General features: G+C 57.2%; 2 protein-coding genes across 4 annotated transcripts in view; both read left to right on the forward strand.

Moving 5' to 3' along the window:
- SEPTIN2 (septin 2) overlaps positions 1 to 9551 on the forward strand; it is a 69863-nt gene extending 60312 nt beyond the window's left edge. For both annotated transcript variants that reach the window (XM_062194261.1, XM_062194268.1), the window contains exons 11-13: positions 2409 to 2466; positions 6807 to 6909; positions 7506 to 9551. In XM_062194261.1, the coding sequence (XP_062050245.1) occupies positions 2409 to 2466; positions 6807 to 6908 (160 nt within the window). In that variant the 3' untranslated portion in view covers position 6909; positions 7506 to 9551. The remainder of the gene's footprint in view (positions 1 to 2408; positions 2467 to 6806; positions 6910 to 7505) is intronic.
- Positions 9552 to 10364: 813 nt separating this feature from the next.
- The window catches only part of FARP2 (FERM, ARH/RhoGEF and pleckstrin domain protein 2), a 98464-nt gene continuing 89589 nt past the window's right edge, over positions 10365 to 19239 (forward strand). The window contains exon 1 of one of the 2 annotated variants that reach the window (XM_062194282.1): positions 10365 to 10427. The gene's annotated coding sequence lies outside the window, so the exon portion shown is untranslated. The other variant, XM_062194304.1, reaches the window with a different exon arrangement.

Here is a 19239-nt window from a genome sequence, read left to right on the forward strand (position 1 = left end):
TCCTCAGCCTCTTCTGTCCCAGAGTGGTGACTGTCCTCAGCCTCTTCTGTCCAGAGTGGTGACTGTCCTCAGCCTCTTCTGTCCAGAGTGGTGACTGTCCTCAGCCTCTTCTGTCCCAGAGTGGTGACTGTCCTCAGCCTCTTCTGTCCCAGAGTGGTGACTGTCCTCAGCCTCTTCTGTCCAGAGTGGTGACTGTCCTCAGCCTCTTCTGTCCCAGAGTTACACTGTCCTCAGCCTCTTCTGCCCCAGAGTGGTGACTGACGTCAGCCTCTTCTGTCCCAGAGTGGTGACTGACGTCAGCCTCTTCTGTCCCAGAGTGGTGACTGTCCTCAGCCTCTTCTGTCCCAGAGTGGTGACTGTCCTCAGCCTCTTCTGTCCAGAGTGGTGACTGTCCTCAGCCTCTTCTGTCCAGAGTGGTGACTGTCCTCAGCCTCTTCTGTCCCAGAGTGGTGACTGTCCTCTGCCTCTTCTGTCCAGAGTGGTGACTGTCCTCAGCCTCTTCTGTCCAGAGTTACACTGACGTCAGCCTCTTCTGTCCCAGAGTGGTGACTGTCCTCAGCCTCTTCTGTCCCAGAGTGGTGACTGACGTCAGCCTCTTCTGCCCAGAGTGGTGACTGTCCTCAGCCTCTTCTGCCCAGAGTGGTGACTGTCCTCAGCCTCTTCTGTCCAGAGTGGTGACTGTCCTCAGCCTCTTCTGTCCAGAGTGGTGACTGTCCTCAGCCTCTTCTGTCCAGAGTGGTGACTGTCCTCAGCCTCTTCTGTCCAGAGTGGTGACTGTCCTCAGCCTCTTCTGTCCAGAGTTACACTGACGTCAGCCTCTTCTGTCCCAGAGTGGTGACTGTCCTCAGCCTCTTCTGTCCAGAGTGGTGACTGACGTCAGCCTCTTCTGCCCAGAGTGGTGACTGACGTCAGCCTCTTCTGTCCAGAGTGGTGACTGTCCTCAGCCTCTTCTGTCCAGAGTGGTGACTGTCCTCAGCCTCTTCTGCCCCAGAGTGGTGACTGTCCTCAGCCTCTTCTGCCCAGAGTGGTGACTGACGTCAGCCTCTTCTGTCCAGAGTGGTGACTGTCCTCAGCCTCTTCTGTCCAGAGTGGTGACTGTCCTCAGCCTCTTCTGTCCAGAGTGGTGACTGTCCTCAGCCTCTTCTGTCCCAGAGTTACACTGACGTCAGCCTCTTCTGTCCAGAGTGGTGACTGTCCTCAGCCTCTCCTGTCCCAGAGTGGTGACTGTCCTCAGCCTCTCCTGCCCCAGAGTGGTGACTGTCCTCAGCCTCTTCTGCCCAGAGTGGTGACTGTCCTCAGCCTCTTCTGTCCAGAGTGGTGACTGTCCTCAGCCTCTTCTGTCCCAGAGTGGTGACTGTCCTCAGCCTCTTCTGTCCAGAGTGGTGACTGTCCTCAGCCTCTTCTGTCCCAGAGTGGTGACTGTCCTCAGCCTCTTCTGCCCAGAGTGGTGACTGTCCTCAGCCTCTTCTGTCCAGAGTTGTGACTGACGTCAGCCTCTTCTGCCCAGAGTGGTGACTGTCCTCAGCCTCTTCTGTCCAGAGTGGTGACTGTCCTCAGCCTCTTCTGTCCCAGAGTGGTGACTGTCCTCAGCCTCTTCTGTCCAGAGTGGTGACTGTCCTCAGCCTCTTCTGTCCAGAGTGGTGACTGTCCTCAGCCTCTTCTGTCCAGAGTGGTGACTGTCCTCAGCCTCTTCTGTCCAGAGTGGTGACTGTCCTCAGCCTCTTCTGTCCAGAGTTGTGACTGACGTCAGCCTCTTCTGCCCAGAGTGGTGACTGTCCTCAGCCTCTTCTGTCCAGAGTGGTGACTGTCCTCAGCCTCTTCTGTCCCAGAGTGGTGACTGTCCTCAGCCTCTTCTGTCCAGAGTGGTGACTGTCCTCAGCCTCTTCTGCCCAGAGTGGTGACTGTCCTCAGCCTCTCCTGCCCCAGAGTGGTGACTGTCCTCAGCCTCTTCTGTCCAGAGTGGTGACTGTCCTCAGCCTCTTCTGTCCAGAGTGGTGACTGTCCTCAGCCTCTTCTGTCCAGAGTGGTGACTGTCCTCAGCCTCTTCTGTCCCAGAGTGGTGACTGTCCTCAGCCTCTTCTGCCCAGAGTTACACTGACGTCAGCCTCTCCTGCCCCAGAGTGGTGACTGTCCTCAGCCTCTTCTGTCCAGAGTGGTGACTGTCCTCAGCCTCTTCTGCCCAGAGTTACACTGACGTCAGCCTCTCCTGCCCCAGAGTGGTGACTGTCCTCAGCCTCTTCTGTCCCAGAGTGGTGACTGTCCTCAGCCTCTTCTGCCCAGAGTGGTGACTGTCCTCAGCCTCTCCTGTCCAGAGTGGTGACTGTCCTCAGCCTCTTCTGTGCCAGAGTTACACTGACGTCAGCCTCTTCTGCCCCAGAGTGGTGACTGTCATTTCTTGCACTTGGCAGGAAAGCGGAGAAGGAGGACATGAGTAAAGACCAGATCCTGCTGGAGAAGGAAGCGGAGGTGAGCAGAGGACCAGGAGCTGGTGTTGTGATTGGTCGAATGCAGTTTTCCCTCCTGAATGTTTTTTTTAATTTTATTTATTTATTTATTTATTTGGCAGGCAGAGTTAGTGTGAGAAAGAGACAGAGAGAAAGGTCTTCCTTCCATTAGTTCACCCCAAATGGCTGCTATGGCTGGCGCATAGCACCAATCTGAAGCCAGGAGCCAGGTGCCTCTCCTGGTCTCCCATGGGGTGCAGGGCCCAAGCACTTGGGCCATCCTCCACTGTACTCCCGGGCCACAGCAGAGAGCTGGCCTGGAAGAGGAGCAACCGGGACAGAATCCGGTGCCCCGACCGGGACTAGAACCCGGTATGCCGGCGCCGTAGGCAGAGGATTAGCCTAATGAGCCGCGGCGCCGGCCCCTTCTGAATGTTTTGAGGAGGAATATATTCCATAAAACCAATCTGTGTTGTTACTACATATACCCACTGTATGTTCTCCATGTATCCACATGCATGGCGTGTGTACACTACTCTGTGTATATTGTCTCCGTTAATCTCCAGTAGCAATTTAGTTAAAAATCTTGGAAACAATGCAGTAATATGTCTAATTTTTGTAAAATGTTCAAAAACAATTTTCTATATGTAGACAATAACCAGTTGGAAAATATAACGAACCTACCATTTGAAACCATCAACAGAAATTTATGAAGAAACATATAGGACTGATATGGGGAAGAAATTAGAAAATTCTACTGAAAATCGTTTTTTTAAAGATAGACCTTTTTTTAAATTGGGAGACAGAGCTCTTTGGTCCATTGGTGCGCACCATAGATGCCGACAGCTGCCAGGGCTGGGCCAGGCCAAAGGCAGGGGCCGGGAGCTCAGGCCCGGCTTCCAGCTGGGCCAGGCCAAAGGCAGGGGCCGGGAGCTCAGGCCCGGCTTCCAGCTGGGCCGGGCCAAAGGCAGGGGCCGGGAGCTCAGGCCCGGCTTCCAGCTGGGCCGGGCCAAAGGCAGGGGCCGGGAGCTCAGGCCCTGCTTCCAGCTGGGCCGGGCCAAAGGCAGGGGCCGGGAGCTCAGGCCCTGCTTCCACCCGGGCCAGGCCAAAGGCAGGGGCCGGGAGCTCAGGCCCTGCTTCCAGCTGGGCCAGGCCAAAGGCAGGGGCCGGGAGCTCAGGCCCTGCTTCCACCCGGGCCAGGCCAAAGGCAGGGGCCGGGAGCTCAGGCCCTGCTTCCAGCCGGGCCAGGCCAAAGGCAGGGGCCGGGAGCTCAGGCCCTGCTTCCAGCTGGGAGCAGGGACTTGAAGTTCCTGCCCGCCAGATGCTGCCTCCCTGGATGCGCCTTAGCTGGAAGCTGGAACCAGAACTTGAACCCAGGACTCTCATGGGATGCACACATCTCAAGGGGTATTTTAGCTGCTGTGCTGGATGCCAACTCCCCTAAAACATTTTTTAAAAAATTGTAATGCATAACTTTATAACTAGGCTATAGCATCACAGTGCTCTAAATTAATTTGATCTCTACATTTAATGCAATCCAAAAAATCCCGGTAGAGTTATGTGTGTTTGCTAAAAAATAAGCCTAGGAAATATTTTTTCCTGTAAAAAAAAAAAAATTGGGTAGAAATGGCTTGTTTTGCTGGTTATGGAAAGATGAGAATGGTTTCTCCCAGAGTGTTTGATACAAGCCTGATTGGTTTATCAAATAGGCAAGTGGGTCAGGGGTCTGCTGTGGTGATGCAGCAAGTTAAGCTGCTACCTGTGACACTGGCATCCCATATGAGCACCGTCTTGTGTCCCAGATGCTCCACTTCCGATCTGGCTCCCTGCTGATGGCCTGAGAAAGATGCAAAAGATGTCCCAAGTGGCTGCGCCCCTGCCAAAGAAGCTCTTGGCTCCTGGCTTCAGCCCAGCCCAGCCCTGGCCATTTAGGGAGTGAACCAGCAATGGAAGTTCTTTCTCTGTCTCTCCTCTCTCCTTTCTCTCCCTCCGCCTCTCCCCCTCTCCCCCTCTCCCCCTCTTCCTCTTCCTCTCTCTCTCCCCTCCTCCCCCTCCCCCTCCCCCTCCCCTTCCCCTTCCCTCCCCTCTCCTCCTCTCCCCCTCTCCCCCTCTCCCCGTCTTCCCCTCTTCCTCTCTTCCTCTCTTCCTCTCTCCTTTCTCTCCCTCCCCCTCTCCCCGTCTTCCCCTCTCCCCCTCTTCCTCTCTCTCTCCCCTTCTCCTCCCCCTCTTCCTCTCTCCTTTCTCTCCCTCCCCCTCTCCCCCTCTCCCCCTCTCCCCCTCTTCCTCTCTCTCTCCCCTCCTCCCCTCCCCCTCCCCCTCCCCCCCTTCCCTCCCCTCCCCTCTCCCCCTCTCCCCGTCTTCCCCTCTCCCCCTCTTCCTCTCTTCCTCTCTCCTTTCTCTCCCTCCCCCTCTCCCCGTCTTCCCCTCTCCCCCTCTTCCTCTCTCTCTCCCCTTCTCCTCCTCCCCCTCTTCCTCTCTCCTTTCTCTCCCTCCCCCTCTCCCCCTCTTCCTCTCTCTCTCCCCTCCACCCCTCCCCCTCCCCCTCCCCTTCCCTCCCCTCCCCTCTCCCCCTCTCCCCCTCTCCCCCTCTCCCCCTCTTCCTCTCTCCTTTCTCTCCCTCCCCCTCTCCCCCTCTCCCCCTCTCCCCCTCTTCCTCTCTCTCTCCCCTCCTCCTCCTCCCCCTCCCCCTCCCCCTCCCCTCTCCCCCTCCCTCCCTCCCACCCTTGCTGTATCTGTAACTGTGCCTTGCAGTCAGTCTAGGAAAGGAGAGAGGATGGATCAGAAACACGGGCTGCATTGTGGTGCTGTGGATTAAGCCGCTCACTGCGCTGCTGCCGTCCTACATGTGTGTAGCCTCTGGTTGCTCTGTGTCCAGAAGTAAATATGTAAATAGTAGTGGTGGCATTCAGAGCAGTGTCACTTGTGGAACGCAGACTGGTCATTCACTAAACCTTTTAGAAGGAAAAGGCTCACTTCTGCAGTTAGTTTTGTATGGATCAAATATCTAAGTGATAAAAATGTAGCTGCAGAGTAATGGGAGAGAAATTTGGTGACTATTTTCTGATACTTGGCTGGAGGCCCTGCTTTTCTTTTTTTTGGCAGGCAGAATGGACAGTGAGAGAGAGAGAGACAGAGAGAAAGGTCTTCCTTTTTCTCCATTGGTTCACCCCCCAGTGGCCGCTGCAGCCGGCGTGCTGGGGCCAGGGCACCGCGCTGATCCGAAGTCAGGAGCCAGGTGCTTCTTCCTGGTCTCCCACATGGGTGCAGGCACCCAAGCACTCGGGCCATCTTCTACTGCTTTCCCGGGCCACAGCAGAGAGCTGGCCTGGAAGAGGAGCAACCAGGACAAAATCCGGCGCCCTGACCGGGACTAGAACCCAGGGTGCCAGCGCCACAGGCGGAGGATTAGCCTATTGAGCCATGGAGCTGGCCCAGAGGCCCTGCTTTTCTTCTTTCCTCCCCCTCCTAAGATTTATTTATTTGAAAGGCAGAGTGACAAGAGAGAGGGAAAGACAGGAAAGAGATTTTTAAGACATAGCAAAAGGAGGAGATGGATCTTCTATCCACTGATTCACTCTCCAAATGGCCGTAATGACCACGGCTGGGCCAGGCTGAAGCCAGGAGCCAGGACCTTCTTTTGGGGCTCCCATGTGGGTGCAGGGGCCCAAACACTTGGGCCATCATCCACTGCCTTCCCCGGTGAATTAACAGGGAGTTGGATTGGAAGTAGTGTAACTGGGACTTGAACTGGTGCCCATATGGGCTGCAGGCATTGTAGGCAGCAGCCCAATCTGTTAGACCACCACCTGGCCTGGCCCCAGGAAAGAGATCTTACACCCATTCAGCAGCCTGGGCCAGGCCGGAGCCAGGAGCTCCATCCACTGCCCTTTGAGGCACATTAACAGGGAGCCAAGTAGGATGCCAGGCAGCTGGCATGCAAGCCAGCACTGCACGGTGGGACTCTGTCGCAGGCAGAGGCTTCACCCACTGGCCCACACCATGACGACAAAATCCAGCAAAGACAGAGATGGGTGAACACTGTCTCTGTCCCTGGGCGCCCAGTGCCCTCACAAACCAAATCCTCCCGTTTCCCAGTGGGTACCGTGAGTTTCTCTTTTCTGCCTTTTTGGTTAAGAATTATATTACTTTTTTTCTGTAATTATTGTTTCTGCTTATTGGTGATTTTTTTGAGTTGCATATTATATGGTTTTCTATGGAGCTTTTGGTGGTTTTATTGGTTTAAAGAATTCTTTGTATGTTAAGCCAGCTCTGTCATGTTTTGGTAGCGAGGAGGTATCTCAGTAGCGTGGGAAGTCGGCGGAGCGGAGGGGGGGCAGCAGTGACGTTGCCGTGTCTCCACAGCTCCGCCGCATGCAGGAGATGATCGCCAGGATGCAGGCGCAGATGCAGCTGCAGCTGCAGGGCGGGGACGGCGACAGCGCGGCGCTTGGCCACCACGTGTGAGGTGACGTGCCCGTGTGACCCCGCCGAGGCTGGCCTGGTGCTACCAGCCCGGACCTCGGGCCCCCGCCTGACCCTTTGTCCTCCCAACCTGAGTATGGCTTCCGGCCCTAAAGTGAACAGCTTGCTTTCTGGAGCTGCCCTGGAGGAGGGAGTGATCCTGGGAAACGCAGTCACTTCACACTGCTCCTGTCCGGTGACGCTGCGTAGCATCACAAGGAAAAGTGCAGTTAACTAATCTGTTATGGTTGGAAATGTTAGCTCTTTAACGAGCGAAAAGCTGTTAGAACAGCGTGTGCAGCATCAAAGCAGAGCTGCCACAGAGGGCAGTGGGAATGTCGCCTTGATGGAGACTTGGAGACTGGGACACCAGCAGCCCATGGCTAGGAGGAGGCCGGTGTCCACCGCCTGTGTCCTGTGGCTATTCAGGCACTGAGAGCCCAGAAATGACATAGAGATTCAGTTAACCTTGTGGCCATGGTAACCCAACTTTTTGCTTAATTTCTGCCCTTTGTTACACAGAAAGGTAATCCTGTTTCTGATCAGATCAGCAAACAGCACAGGACTTGCAGTTAAATGTGTTTCGTTTTGTTTTTCCAGAAAAGCCGTTGTTGGAGAAACAGAACATTCCGGATAAGCCCTACAATGAGTGTCTTATGAGATCATCAGGAAGACACCTGTCCATGCATGGCTCTCAGTGCCTGTGCCGGAGAATTTAACTTTCTTAAACTTTTGATGCCTGGGTTTCTTTTGTATGAAGTATTTTTAACATTTGTATCTCATTGCTATGTTACACTTTATATTTTGTGAGGTGATCTCTGGTTTTCTTTAATTAACCACTAATTAGAATTGACTTCTGAGAATTCAGCCAACATGCGTAGTGAATATTGAATTTCTCTCATTTGCTGGCCTGACTAGTCATTGATGTGATGAGCACTCTTGATTTGTGTCTGGATGTCCACACGTTCCCTGAGTGGCAGCGACAGGTGCCGGGTGAGAGAGAGATGCCTGGCCTGGCTGAGACGAGCCTCCAGGTGCGCGTGCAGCTAAGCCCAGCGTTGCCGTTTGTTCACCTGCACACTTGTCTGTTACAACAGCGCAGAGCAGAAGTGTCGAATGAGATAGATGCTCATATCTAAATAGTTTTTTAAAAATAAGCTTGTAGTGGTGAATTTTTAAAATCTCTGGATTCTGATGGTGGCTTCAACACAGTGTTGAACCCTGTGTGTAGAGAAATCACCACCAGGCACGAATACTGGTTACCTGCAATACATAGAAAACAAAGTAAAACTACAAGCTCTGGTCTTCATGTGGCAACTACAGTTCCTAAGTACACAGAGTCACTAAACGGTTTTTACTCCATTAAATTAACAGATTTAAAGGAAATTTAGCAATTTTCTTGTTACAGAAACCTGTTTTCTGCTTAATGCTGTACTTTTGTGTGTTTGTGTCATTGCTGATGCAGACGGCTCAGCTCAGCACCCAGAGTTATCCTCCTTTATTGGGGTCCCCCTGAACCCAGTCTTGTTCTGCTCCAAAGGGCTCGGCCCCGTGGCAAGCCAGATTTTACCTGCCTGGTATTCCTGATTTGGATTTTGCTCAGCTGGCTTTTTGAGTGGTTTTGTGATGAGAGAACGCAGTGCTGGCTGTGGTCTCATCTGTTCTTAGGCCTGGTCTTTTGTTCACGCTGTGATAAAATATCTCCACGTGTGGCCCACAAGCCCTGCTGCAGTGCCTGAGATTGGCTCCCGGCTCCAGCTTCCTGCCAGTGCAGATCCTTTGTCTTGCAGACAAGAGTGATGGCTCAGGTAATGGGAGACCTGGACTGAGCGCCTTGCTTCTGGCTTTGACTGGAGCCCAGCCTTAGCTGGGCTTTTGAGGAGTAAGCTAGTGGTTTGGAGTTCTGTTTCTGGCTCAACATCTGAAATCTGTGGTGTAGGCTGGTCAGAGGCACCTGTGGTGCAGCCACACCCTGTCTGTTCTCAGGGCACTGCGGCCACACCCCTCACCCTTCTCGCCTTTTCCTCCTCCCTCAACTGTAGGACACTCCCAAGGGTTGCCCCCCCCCCATTTGTGCTAACAAGGACAGATTTGACCCAGAAGGTGACAGATGTGGGGAGGTAGTTGTGGAGGGGGTGGATGCTGGTTCAGTGTTTGTATCTGTGGAGACGGAGAAGCTCCTTCCAGGGTTTATGACTTGGTTTTGAAAGTGACAACGTGATTCTCCCCAGCTTTGCCCCTTCCTGCTGCATCACTGTGAGAGCTCCCAGCTGTGTATTGAGTCTGTGTGAGATATTTTTACCAAGAAAATGTGTTCCGTGACTTCTGAGTGCATCCATGGGGTTAACTCTGCAGGAGAAAGCTCTAGGGGGAAAAAGGATTTGCAGGTGGTGAGTGTCGAACCCTGTATGTGTCCACGTGAGTGCTTGCGGGACAGGCGGCCACGGTACGCAGGTGGGAGGGCTGCTCTGACCAGTGTCCGTGTCCCTTGTGCTACCCAGATCTAAACACACTTTTGCTACTAGATAATTGCTTCTACTAAGAATTTCTACTTACAGAAATGTATTTTGAAAACACATACTTTACACGGCAATTTTGTATCCATTTAAACTAACCTTTGTATCAATAAAGCACTGTTCAGATACAGGTGAGTAGTTCTTCATTGGTCCCAGCGCTGACCGCGTCTGCAGGGTCAGTGGTGAGCAGGGTGCTGCTGCAGGTGGTCACACAAGACCCGGCCCCCCGACGGGGCGCAGGGCACCTGCTTGGGGGTCAGCCGGTGTAGTGGAAGGTGATCCCGATCTCGGTAGCAGCAACTGGAAAGGACTGAAAAGAAGGGAGAGGTCGGGGGATCTCCACAGCTTTATATAAAGGAGGCCTAGAGATCTGCTGCAAGTCGGAGGCCTGTGCCCAGGCCCTGGCCATCTCAGCCTTCTGACCCCTGCTGCCCAGGACCAGTGCCTGCGCTGACCACGCCCCCTCTCCCGATTGCTTCTGGACTGTCCTCGGGCAGGCGCTTGGAGAGAGTGGGATTGCCTGGGGCACCCAGCCCGCAGGAGGGCCGCCGCGGCACGCCTCGCGCAATCCTTACGTGGCCCCCAAGTCCCGGTAGCCCCAGGAGTACCGTGGGTGTTCACGGCGGCCGGGGGCGGGGAGCCTGCAGGTGCACGTACCGCTGCCCCCGGAGCCGAGGCCCAGCCCAGGTGCAGCCGCCCCGCCCCTCGGCGAGCTGAGGCCCCGCCCCGCGACCCGAGGCTCTGCACGGATTTGCGTTCCATTTCGCCCAGCTCCCTCCGTGTGCCGTCCAATCAGAGCTCACAGCCGCACTTACGGCCGCGGGCTGCGGCCCGGGGAGGCCCCACCCGGAGCCCTGCGGGCCAATCGGCGGCGCGTCCGCGGGGCGGGGGCGGGCCCTGGGCGGGGCGAGGGGCGCGGGGGCAGGGGGTGGGCCGTCGGGAGCTGGCGGCGCCGGCGCTGGACGTGGAGGTCGCGGTTGGCCGCGGGGAAGGCCGGGCGCTGCCGGTGAGGGCGCCGTGCGCGGGGGCGAGGTCTGCGGGCCGGGGCCGGGCGGCGGGCGGCGGGCCGGGGCCAGAGTGAACCTCACGGGGCGGGCGGCGGCGGCCGGGCCCGAGGCCCGAGGCCTTGGCGGGGCTGGCGCTGAGGCCGCGGTCAGCAGAGCGAGTCCACGCCCGTGCTCTGAAGGGAGCGGCGGGAAGGCGGCGGGAGCTTCTGGGCGGGACCCCGCGTGGAGGCCGGGGGAGGGCGAGAGCGTGGAACGCGCCAGACCCGCCGCGCAAGTGGAGGCCACGCACTTTGCCGGCCGCAGCCTTTCTTCAAGTCGAGTTTTTGAAAAGATTCGTTTATTTATTTGAAAGTCTACAGAGAGAGCTCTTCCATCTGCTGGGGCAGGCCGAAGCCTGGAACCCGGAGCTGCTTCCGGGTCTCCCGCGCGGGTGCAGGGCCCAGGGGTCTGGGCCCCAGCAGGGAGCTGGCTGGGAAGTGAGCAGCGTTAGGTCTTAGTGTTCCCACCACACCTGAACGTGGGCGGCGTGGCCGCGTGGCTTCCCACGGCCTTGCACGTCCTGATGGCGGCTGTGAGAAGCACAGGCAGGCGTCCCGCGGGGAAACCAGGTCCACTTGCTGCGTGAGGAAGGGTGCACGCGTTTAACCCAGGCCTAAATCTGTCTTTTCCTACTCGGCTTTTTTGGACTTCACTGTGGAAATTTCTGCGGTGGGAGGGAGGAAGGACGGAAGTCCAGTTCTCTTATTCACTCCCCAAAAGCCCACATTGGCCAGAGCCAGGACATCCAGGTCTCCCAGGTGGGTGCCGGGCACCCAGCCTCTCCTGCGGCCTCCTCGGGCCTGGCCTGCGGGAAGCTGGACCCCAGGCAGTCTGGTGTGGTGTGTGGGATCCCAACCACTGGGCCGAATGCCCACTGTTTTCCCTCCCACGCTGTGGAAATGCTTGGTGGCGAGGGGAAGGGCTGAGTGTTGGGCCTGCGTGGCAGCTGTGTAGCCGTCCACGCCGGTGCTTTCCGCCTGACCGATGAGAGAGGACCCTGTAGGGACGCGTGGACGGGAGTGTGCTTTAGCTTCCTGTCACCGCTGGTGTTTCCAGTTTGTGAGTTCCTGGACTCCAGAAAACACTTGGAAATAGAAGAGCGTGGCCTGGAGTGTTGGACACGGACGTGGCCAGGCTGCCCCAGCTCTGTGCAGGTTAGGCTGGCTGCCCTGTGGGGCCACTGGCGTCTGCTCGCACCACCCATGCCGTACCTGGGCTCCACCCGGGACTCCCAGAGGCTGAGCGCGCAGTTCCTGAACCGCGCCTTTGCTGGCCCGCTGCCCTCAGGGCCACCAGTCTCAGCAGATGCCGGGTTCCCTGTCTGTAAAATGGGTGAGGAACAACAGTCAAAAGTAGTCAGGGCGGCTGTGACACTGGCATCCATGTGGCGCTGGTTCGAGTCCCAGCTGCTCCACTTCCCACACCGCTCCCTGCCGAAGTGCCTGAGAGAGCCGCAGAAGGTGGCCACGTGCTGGTCCCCCCCCCCCTGTGGGAGACCCAGGTGACGCCTGGCTTGTCCCCCACCTGTGTGGGAGACCCAGGTGACGCGCCTGGCTTGTCCCCCCACCTCTGTGGGAGACCCAGGTGACGCGCCTGGCTTGTCCCCCACCTCTGTGGGAGACCCAGGTGACGCGCCTGGCTTGTCCCCCACCTGTGTGGGAGACCCAGGTGACGCGCCTGGCTTGTCCCCCACCTGTGTGGGAGACCCAGGGGACGCGCCTGGCTTGTCCCCCACCTGTGTGGGAGACCCAGGGGACGCGCCTGGCTTGTCCCCCACCTGTGTGGGAGACCCAGGGGACGCGCCTGGCTTGTCCCCCACCTGTGTGGGAGACCCAGGTGACGCGCCTGGCTTGTCCCCCAGCTCTGTGGGAGACCCAGGTGACGCGCCTGGCTTGTCCCCCACCTCTGTGGGAGACCCAGGTGACGCGCCTGGCTTGTCCCCCACCTGTGTGGGAGACCCAGGGGACGCGCCTGGCTTGTCCCCCACCTGTGTGGGAGACCCAGGTGACGCGCCTGGCTTGTCCCCCACCTGTGTGGGAGACCCAGGGGACGCGCCTGGCTTGTCCCCCCCACCTGTGTGGGAGACCCAGGGGACGCGCCTGGCTTGTCCCCCCCACCTGTGTGGGAGACCCAGGGGACGCGCCTGGCTTGTCCCCCACCTCTGTGGGAGACCCAGGGGACGCGCCTGGCTTGTCCCCCACCTCTGTGGGAGACCCAGGTGACGCGCCTGGCTTGTCCCCCCCACCTGTGTGGGAGACCCAGGCGACGCGCCTGGCTTGTCCCCCCCACCTGTGTGGGAGACCCAGGGGACGCGCCTGGCTTGTCCCCCACCTGTGTGGGAGACCCAGGTGACGCGCCTGGCTTGTCCCCCCCACCTGTGTGGGAGACCCAGGCGACGCGCCTGGCTTGTCCCCCCCACCTGTGTGGGAGACCCAGGGGACGCGCCTGGCTTGTCCCCCACCTCTGTGGGAGACCCAGGGGACGCGCCTGGCTTGTCCCCCACCTGTGTGGGAGACCCAGGCGACGCCGCCTGGCTTGTCCCCCACCTGTGTGGGAGACCCAGGTGACGCGCCTGGCTTGTCCCCCCACCTGTGTGGGAGACCCAGGGGACGCGCCTGGCTTGTCCCCCACCTGTGTGGGAGACCCAGGCGACGCGCCTGGCTTGTCCCCCACCTCTGTGGGAGACCCAGGTGACGCGCCTGGCTTGTCCCCCACCTGTGTGGGAGACCCAGGCGACGCGCCTGGCTTGTCCCCCACCTCTGTGGGAGACCCAGGGGACGCGCCTGGCTTGTCCCCCACCTCTGTGGGAGACCCAGGGGACGCGCCTGGCTTGTCCCCCACCTGTGTGGGAGACCCAGGTGACGCGCCTGGCTTGTCCCCCCCACCTGTGTGGGAGACCCAGGCGACGCGCCTGGCTTGTCCCCCCCACCTGTGTGGGAGACCCAGGGGACGCGCCTGGCTTGTCCCCCACCTCTGTGGGAGACCCAGGGGACGCGCCTGGCTTGTCCCCCACCTCTGTGGGAGACCCAGGCGACGCCGCCTGGCTTGTCCCCCACCTGTGTGGGAGACCCAGGTGACGCGCCTGGCTTGTCCCCCACCTGTGTGGGAGACCCAGGTGACGCGCCTGGCTTGTCCCCCCACCTCTGTGGGAGACCCAGGGGACGCGCCTGGCTTGTCCCCCACCTGTGTGGGAGACCCAGGCGACGCGCCTGGCTTGTCCCCCACCTCTGTGGGAGACCCAGGTGACGCGCCTGGCTTGTCCCCCACCTGTGTGGGAGACCCAGGGGACGCGCCTGGCTTGTCCCCCACCTCTGTGGGAGACCCAGGGGACGCGCCTGGCTTGTCCCCCACCTGTGTGGGAGACCCAGGTGACGCGCCTGGCTTGTCCCCCCCACCTGTGTGGGAGACCCAGGCGACGCGCCTGGCTTGTCCCCCCCACCTGTGTGGGAGACCCAGGGGACGCGCCTGGCTTGTCCCCCACCTCTGTGGGAGACCCAGGGGACGCGCCTGGCTTGTCCCCCACCTCTGTGGGAGACCCAGGCGACGCCGCCTGGCTTGTCCCCCACCTGTGTGGGAGACCCAGGTGACGCGCCTGGCTTGTCCCCCACCTGTGTGGGAGACCCAGGTGACGCGCCTGGCTTGTCCCCCCACCTCTGTGGGAGACCCAGGGGATGCGCCTGGCTTGTCCCCCACCTGTGTGGGAGACCCAGGCGACGCGCCTGGCTTGTCCCCCACCTCTGTGGGAGACCCAGGGGACGCGCCTGGCTTCAGCCTGCCAGGCCGGGCTGTCACAGCCATTTGGCAGGTAAAGCAGTGACGGGAGGTCTCTCTTTGTTCTCTCTCTGTAACTCTGCCTTTCAAATAAATCTTAAAGGGGAAAAAAAAAAAAAAGATCAACAAGATCCCTGGCACAGGTAGGGGTTTAGTCATACCCATGCCTCTTACGTGTTAAGAAAACAGCGGATTTTTCTTTGTTTCAAATTATTACTATTAAAATGTTTGTTTATATGGGAGACACAGTTATCTTCGATCTGCTGGTTCCTGCCCGCATGCCCACAGCAACCCAGACTGAGCAAGGGCAAAGCCGAGAGCCTGGCACTCAACCTGAGTCCCCCCGCGGGAGGCGTCAGCAGGGAGCTGAACCAGAAGAGGAGGGGTCTCACCCCAGGCCGCCCTGCCAGACCCCTGCCCTGCTGGTGGATTTTGTTCCTGCTGGTCGCCCTTGCGTTCTGTGGGGTTTTCTTTGCCTGCTTTCTCATCCGCTCCCAGCCCCATGTTTATCCAGTGCTCTGTGTGTGCAGGCAGAGCCCCACGTGGAGGTGGATGCTGGGCTCTGAGAGGACTTGCCGAGTCCTTTGTGAGGTGTTGACTGTCAACACCAGTGTTTTGTCTTAGCAGTGAAGGTTTGAAAACCTGGGGTCCCACGAAACTTGGCATGAAAAGCCCAGAGTTCAGTGATTTCCAGGTGGCGATTCTGTGGCTTGGTCTGATCTTCCTGGAGACCAGCTCACCATCTGGGATAAGGATTTTGGTTTTTGGAATCCCACTTGTACAGATACTCTGATAAGGAACCTGTGTCCCTAGGTGGAGGACTCCACAGCTGGGACACGTGTTTCGACGGCCCGGCTCCCATCCTTCCCTCCATGCAGAATTTGGGCCATTTGGATCCATGAAAATGGGCTTTAAAATTTGCCGCCCTGCAACCCTGGGGCCCGCGTTTTGGTATGGTGGGTGAGGCCACCACCGGCGTCCCTTATGAGTCCCAGTTCAAGTCCTAGCTGCTGCCTGGAATGCATGTGCGAAATCAGCAGAGGATGGCCAAGTACTCGGGCCCACAGCGCCCACGGCAGAGACCTGCACAGAGCTCCTGGCTCCGGCCTGTCCCAGCCCTGGCCTTTGCGGGAGTGAACCAGTAGATGGAAGATCTTTGTCTCTCCCTTTATCTCTAACTCTGCTTTTCAAATAAGTAAAATAATACATCTATTTTAAAAATTCCTCAACCAAAAAGGTAGATGGTATGGTAAAAGAACATGAGGACGTGGACAGCACGGGGGATGTTAGTGATACGTGGTTTTATTTTGTTAAAGATTTTATTTATTTGTTTGAAAGGCAAGGGTGACAGAGATATTGATCTTCTGACCTCTGGTTCACTCCCCAAATGCCCCAAAGCCAGGAGTCTGGAACTCCACCCGTGTCTCCCACGTGGGTGCAGGGGCCCAAGCACTTGGGCCATCGTCTGCAGATTCCTAGGCCATAGCAGAGAGCTGGATTGTACTCAAACCAGCAAGCCCATAGGAGATGCATGAGCTCCAGGCAGCACAAGCAGCAGCTTATCCAATGCCACCACAACACTCACCCAAAATGGTTGTTTTGTTTGTTTGTTTTTTAGTCATGGCATTGTTTTCCCCTAAACTGATGTTTTAATTTATAGCTACTTTAAAGATTTTATTTATCTGAAAGGCAGAGCAACAGAAAGAAACGGAGAGAGAAACATATGTTGGATCTGTTGGTTCAGTCCCCAGTGGCCACAGCAGCCAGACTGAAGCCAGGAGCCAGGCACTCCATCTTGGTCTCCCATATGGTGGCAGAGGCCCAAGTAGTGGAGCTTCCTCTGCTGCTTTCCCAGGAGCATCAGCAAGAAGCTGGATTGGAAGCAGGGTAGCCAGTGCCTGATCCAGCACTCAACGCGGGATGCCAGGTCTCAAGCACCACGTAACCCCTGCACCACGATGCTGCCCATTGTGAAGCTTAGACCTAGAAGGCCCTATCGTGGTGCGGGATGCAGCGACCTCTCTTGCTTCATCCTGCCTCTGCCTTCCCTAGACAGTCTTCCCAATTGATTCTCAAAATAAAATTCCGGTCGTGTCACCCCAGCTAAATCTCCTTGGCCCGCTAGTTCCCTTCCAGCTGAGTCCCAGGCTGCTTCTCCTCCTTGGCTCAGTGTCCCAGTCCCAGCCACACTCAGCCTTTCCCGCTCCCTCGCTGCTCCCCTGTGCACATGCCGTGTGGCTCCTCTCCTTTCCCTGCTGCCCTGCAAGGCCCCAGTGCAGCGTCCTGCCTGGGAGCCCTGGGAGAGGGCTGGTGGTGCCTCCCCCTTTCTTTTTTTTTTTTTTTTTTTTTTTTCTTTTTTAAGGTTTTATTTGAGAGGTAGAGTTGCAAAGAGACTGAGAGAGACAGAGAAAAAGATCTTCCATCTGCTGGTTTCACTCTCCAAATGGCCGGCAACTTGCTGGACCTGAGCTGATCCGAAGCCAGGAGCCAGGAGCTTCTTCTGAGTCTTCCACGCGGGTGCAGGAGCCCAAGGACTTGGATCATCTTCCACTGCTTTCCCAGGCCATAGCAGAGAGCTGGATCAGAAGTGGAGCAGCCGGGACTCGAACCAGCACCCTTATGGGATGCCAGTGCTGCAGGCAGAGGCTTAGCCCACCACGCCACAGCGCCGGCCCCAAGTGTCTTCCTCTTATTTTCTGCTCTCTGGTGCTGCCGTGAGCAGATGGCACTGGCCACTTCCTCTCCTGTCTCTTGCTCAGGATTAGCTTCCTCCTGCACACCCTGTGCACTGGGGGCTGGCGTGAGGCTGCTTGTGGAGAGGAGAGTCCCGAGCAAGTCCTGAGCTCTGAGGGCTCCAGGACGGGACAGCACCACCTGTGCAGCTCCTTAGGAGGGCTCAAGGGGACAGCGGCGGCGAGCGCCTGGCAGGGGTCTCCTGGCGGTAGTGCCGTAGCACTGCTTGGTTGCTGTTGCACTGGGGCTGTCTTGGGGCCTCGACTCAGATGTTGTCTTTGTATTAAAAAAAAAAAAAAAGATTGATGTGGGAGGCAGTGACAGAGAGAGAGATCTGCCAGCTGCTGGTTCACTCCCCAGACGCCTGCACCAGCCAGGGCTGGGGCCAGAGCCAAGACTCAGGAACTGCTTCCTGGTCTCCCCCAGGAGTGGCAGGGACTTCCTCCGGGGGGCATGAGCAGGACGCTGGGCCAGAAGCAGATCCCAGGCGCTCTGATGGGTGTGTGGGGGTCCCAAGTGGTGTCTTCACCTGCCAGGCCACCCGCCTGCTTCCATTGTGAACCCTGGAGTATTTCTTGCATACATGGATTTCAACATTTTGCACCAAAGTGAACACGCTGTTTAATCCCATTTTCCTTGGACTCTCTGATCTCCCTCCGTGCTGTCGTCCTTATCTTTGCCCACTGTCTTGGGAGAGGCTTTTTTTGTGTCTATCAGATGCCTGGTTCTCTGAGTCCTTGGACTTCTTGGCACAGAGTGGGTGCCTTGTCAGGACAGGGTGGCCTCCAAGCCTCATGGGACCTGCAGCAAGTGCAGCTTGTTTTTGGAGGATGTACTGGTGGAGTGATTGTTTATCGGCAGTGAAGGGAAAAATAAGTTACCCACGGAGAAAGCTGACCAGTGTTACAAATATAAATAAGTTGGCCAGCGCCACGGCTCACTAGGCTAATCCTCCACCTAGTGGCGCCGGCACACTGGGTTCTAGTCCCGGTCGGGGCACCAGATTCTGTTCCGATTGCCCCTCTTCCAGGCCAGCTCTCTGCTGTGGCCCGGGAGTACAGTGGAGGATGGCCCAAGTGCTTGGGCCCTGCACCCCATGGGAGACCAGGAGAAGCACCTGGCTCCTGGCTTCGGATCAGCACAATGCACCAGCTGCAGCGCGGCGGCCATTGGAGGGTGAACCAACGGCAAAGGAAGACCTTTCTCTCTGTCTGTCTCTCTCACTGTCCACTCTGCCTGTCAAAAAAAAAATATATATATATATATATATATAAGTTACCGATAGAGAAAGCTGACCAGTGTTACAAATATGAATAAATCAAGAAAAATAGCATTCATTTACTACCTAATGAATCTCTGTAACACTCTTTATTTTTTTAATTATTTATTGCCTTTTCCCATGACTGAAGGAACAAGGAATTCAGCTATTCCTCTAGCGCAGTTAAGAAACTTTTTTTTTTTTTAAAGATTTCTTCATTTATTTGAAAGAGTTACACAGAGAGAGGAGAGGCAAAGAGAGAAGTCTTCTGTTCGATGATTCACTCCCCAGATGGCCAAAACGGCCAGAGCTGTGCCAATCCGAAGTCAGGAGCCAGGAGCTTCTTCCAGGTCTCCCACGTGGATGCAGGGGCCCAAACACTTGGGCATCTTCCACTGCTTCCCCAGGCCACAGCAGGGAGCTGGATTGGAAGAGGAGCAGCCGGGACTAGAACCGGCGCCCATGTGGGATGCCAGCGCTTCAGGCCAGCATGAAACGTGTGGCTTCACATGGAGATGTAGTATGTCAGAGAAGCAGGAGGTCTGAGAAGTCCACTAGGGAAAGAAAACACATCTAAGACACACGTGTGTTGCTGCAGCATGATTGATTTTCTGTCTGGCCAAGACTTCCTTTTTAAAAGAAGAAAGAAAATGCTTATTTATGTGAAAGGCAGCGTTACAGAGAGGAAGAGAGAGCGAGAGCTTCCCTGTGCTGGTTCACTCCCTAGACAGCAGGTGGGGCCAGGCCAAAGCCAAAAGCCTGGAACTCCATCCGGGTCCCCCATGGGGGTGGGAGGGGCAATCACTTGGGCCTCTTCTGCCGCTCTCCCCAGGCCATCAGCAGGGAGCTGGAGCAGAAGCGGAGCAGCCGGGACGGGAACCAGCAGTGCTTGTGGACAGCAGCATCACCCGCGGGGCTCAGCGCCGGCCCCTGGCAGGGAGTTGTGTTTTGTCAGCCCGGAGCTGAATATCCCGCTTAGAGCTTCCTGCACCTGGTGATCGGCCTCCTGC

The sequence above is a fragment of the Lepus europaeus genome, chromosome 1 (assembly GCF_033115175.1).
Source record: "Lepus europaeus isolate LE1 chromosome 1, mLepTim1.pri, whole genome shotgun sequence".
In the NCBI taxonomy this organism is placed as follows: Eukaryota; Metazoa; Chordata; class Mammalia; order Lagomorpha; family Leporidae; genus Lepus; species Lepus europaeus.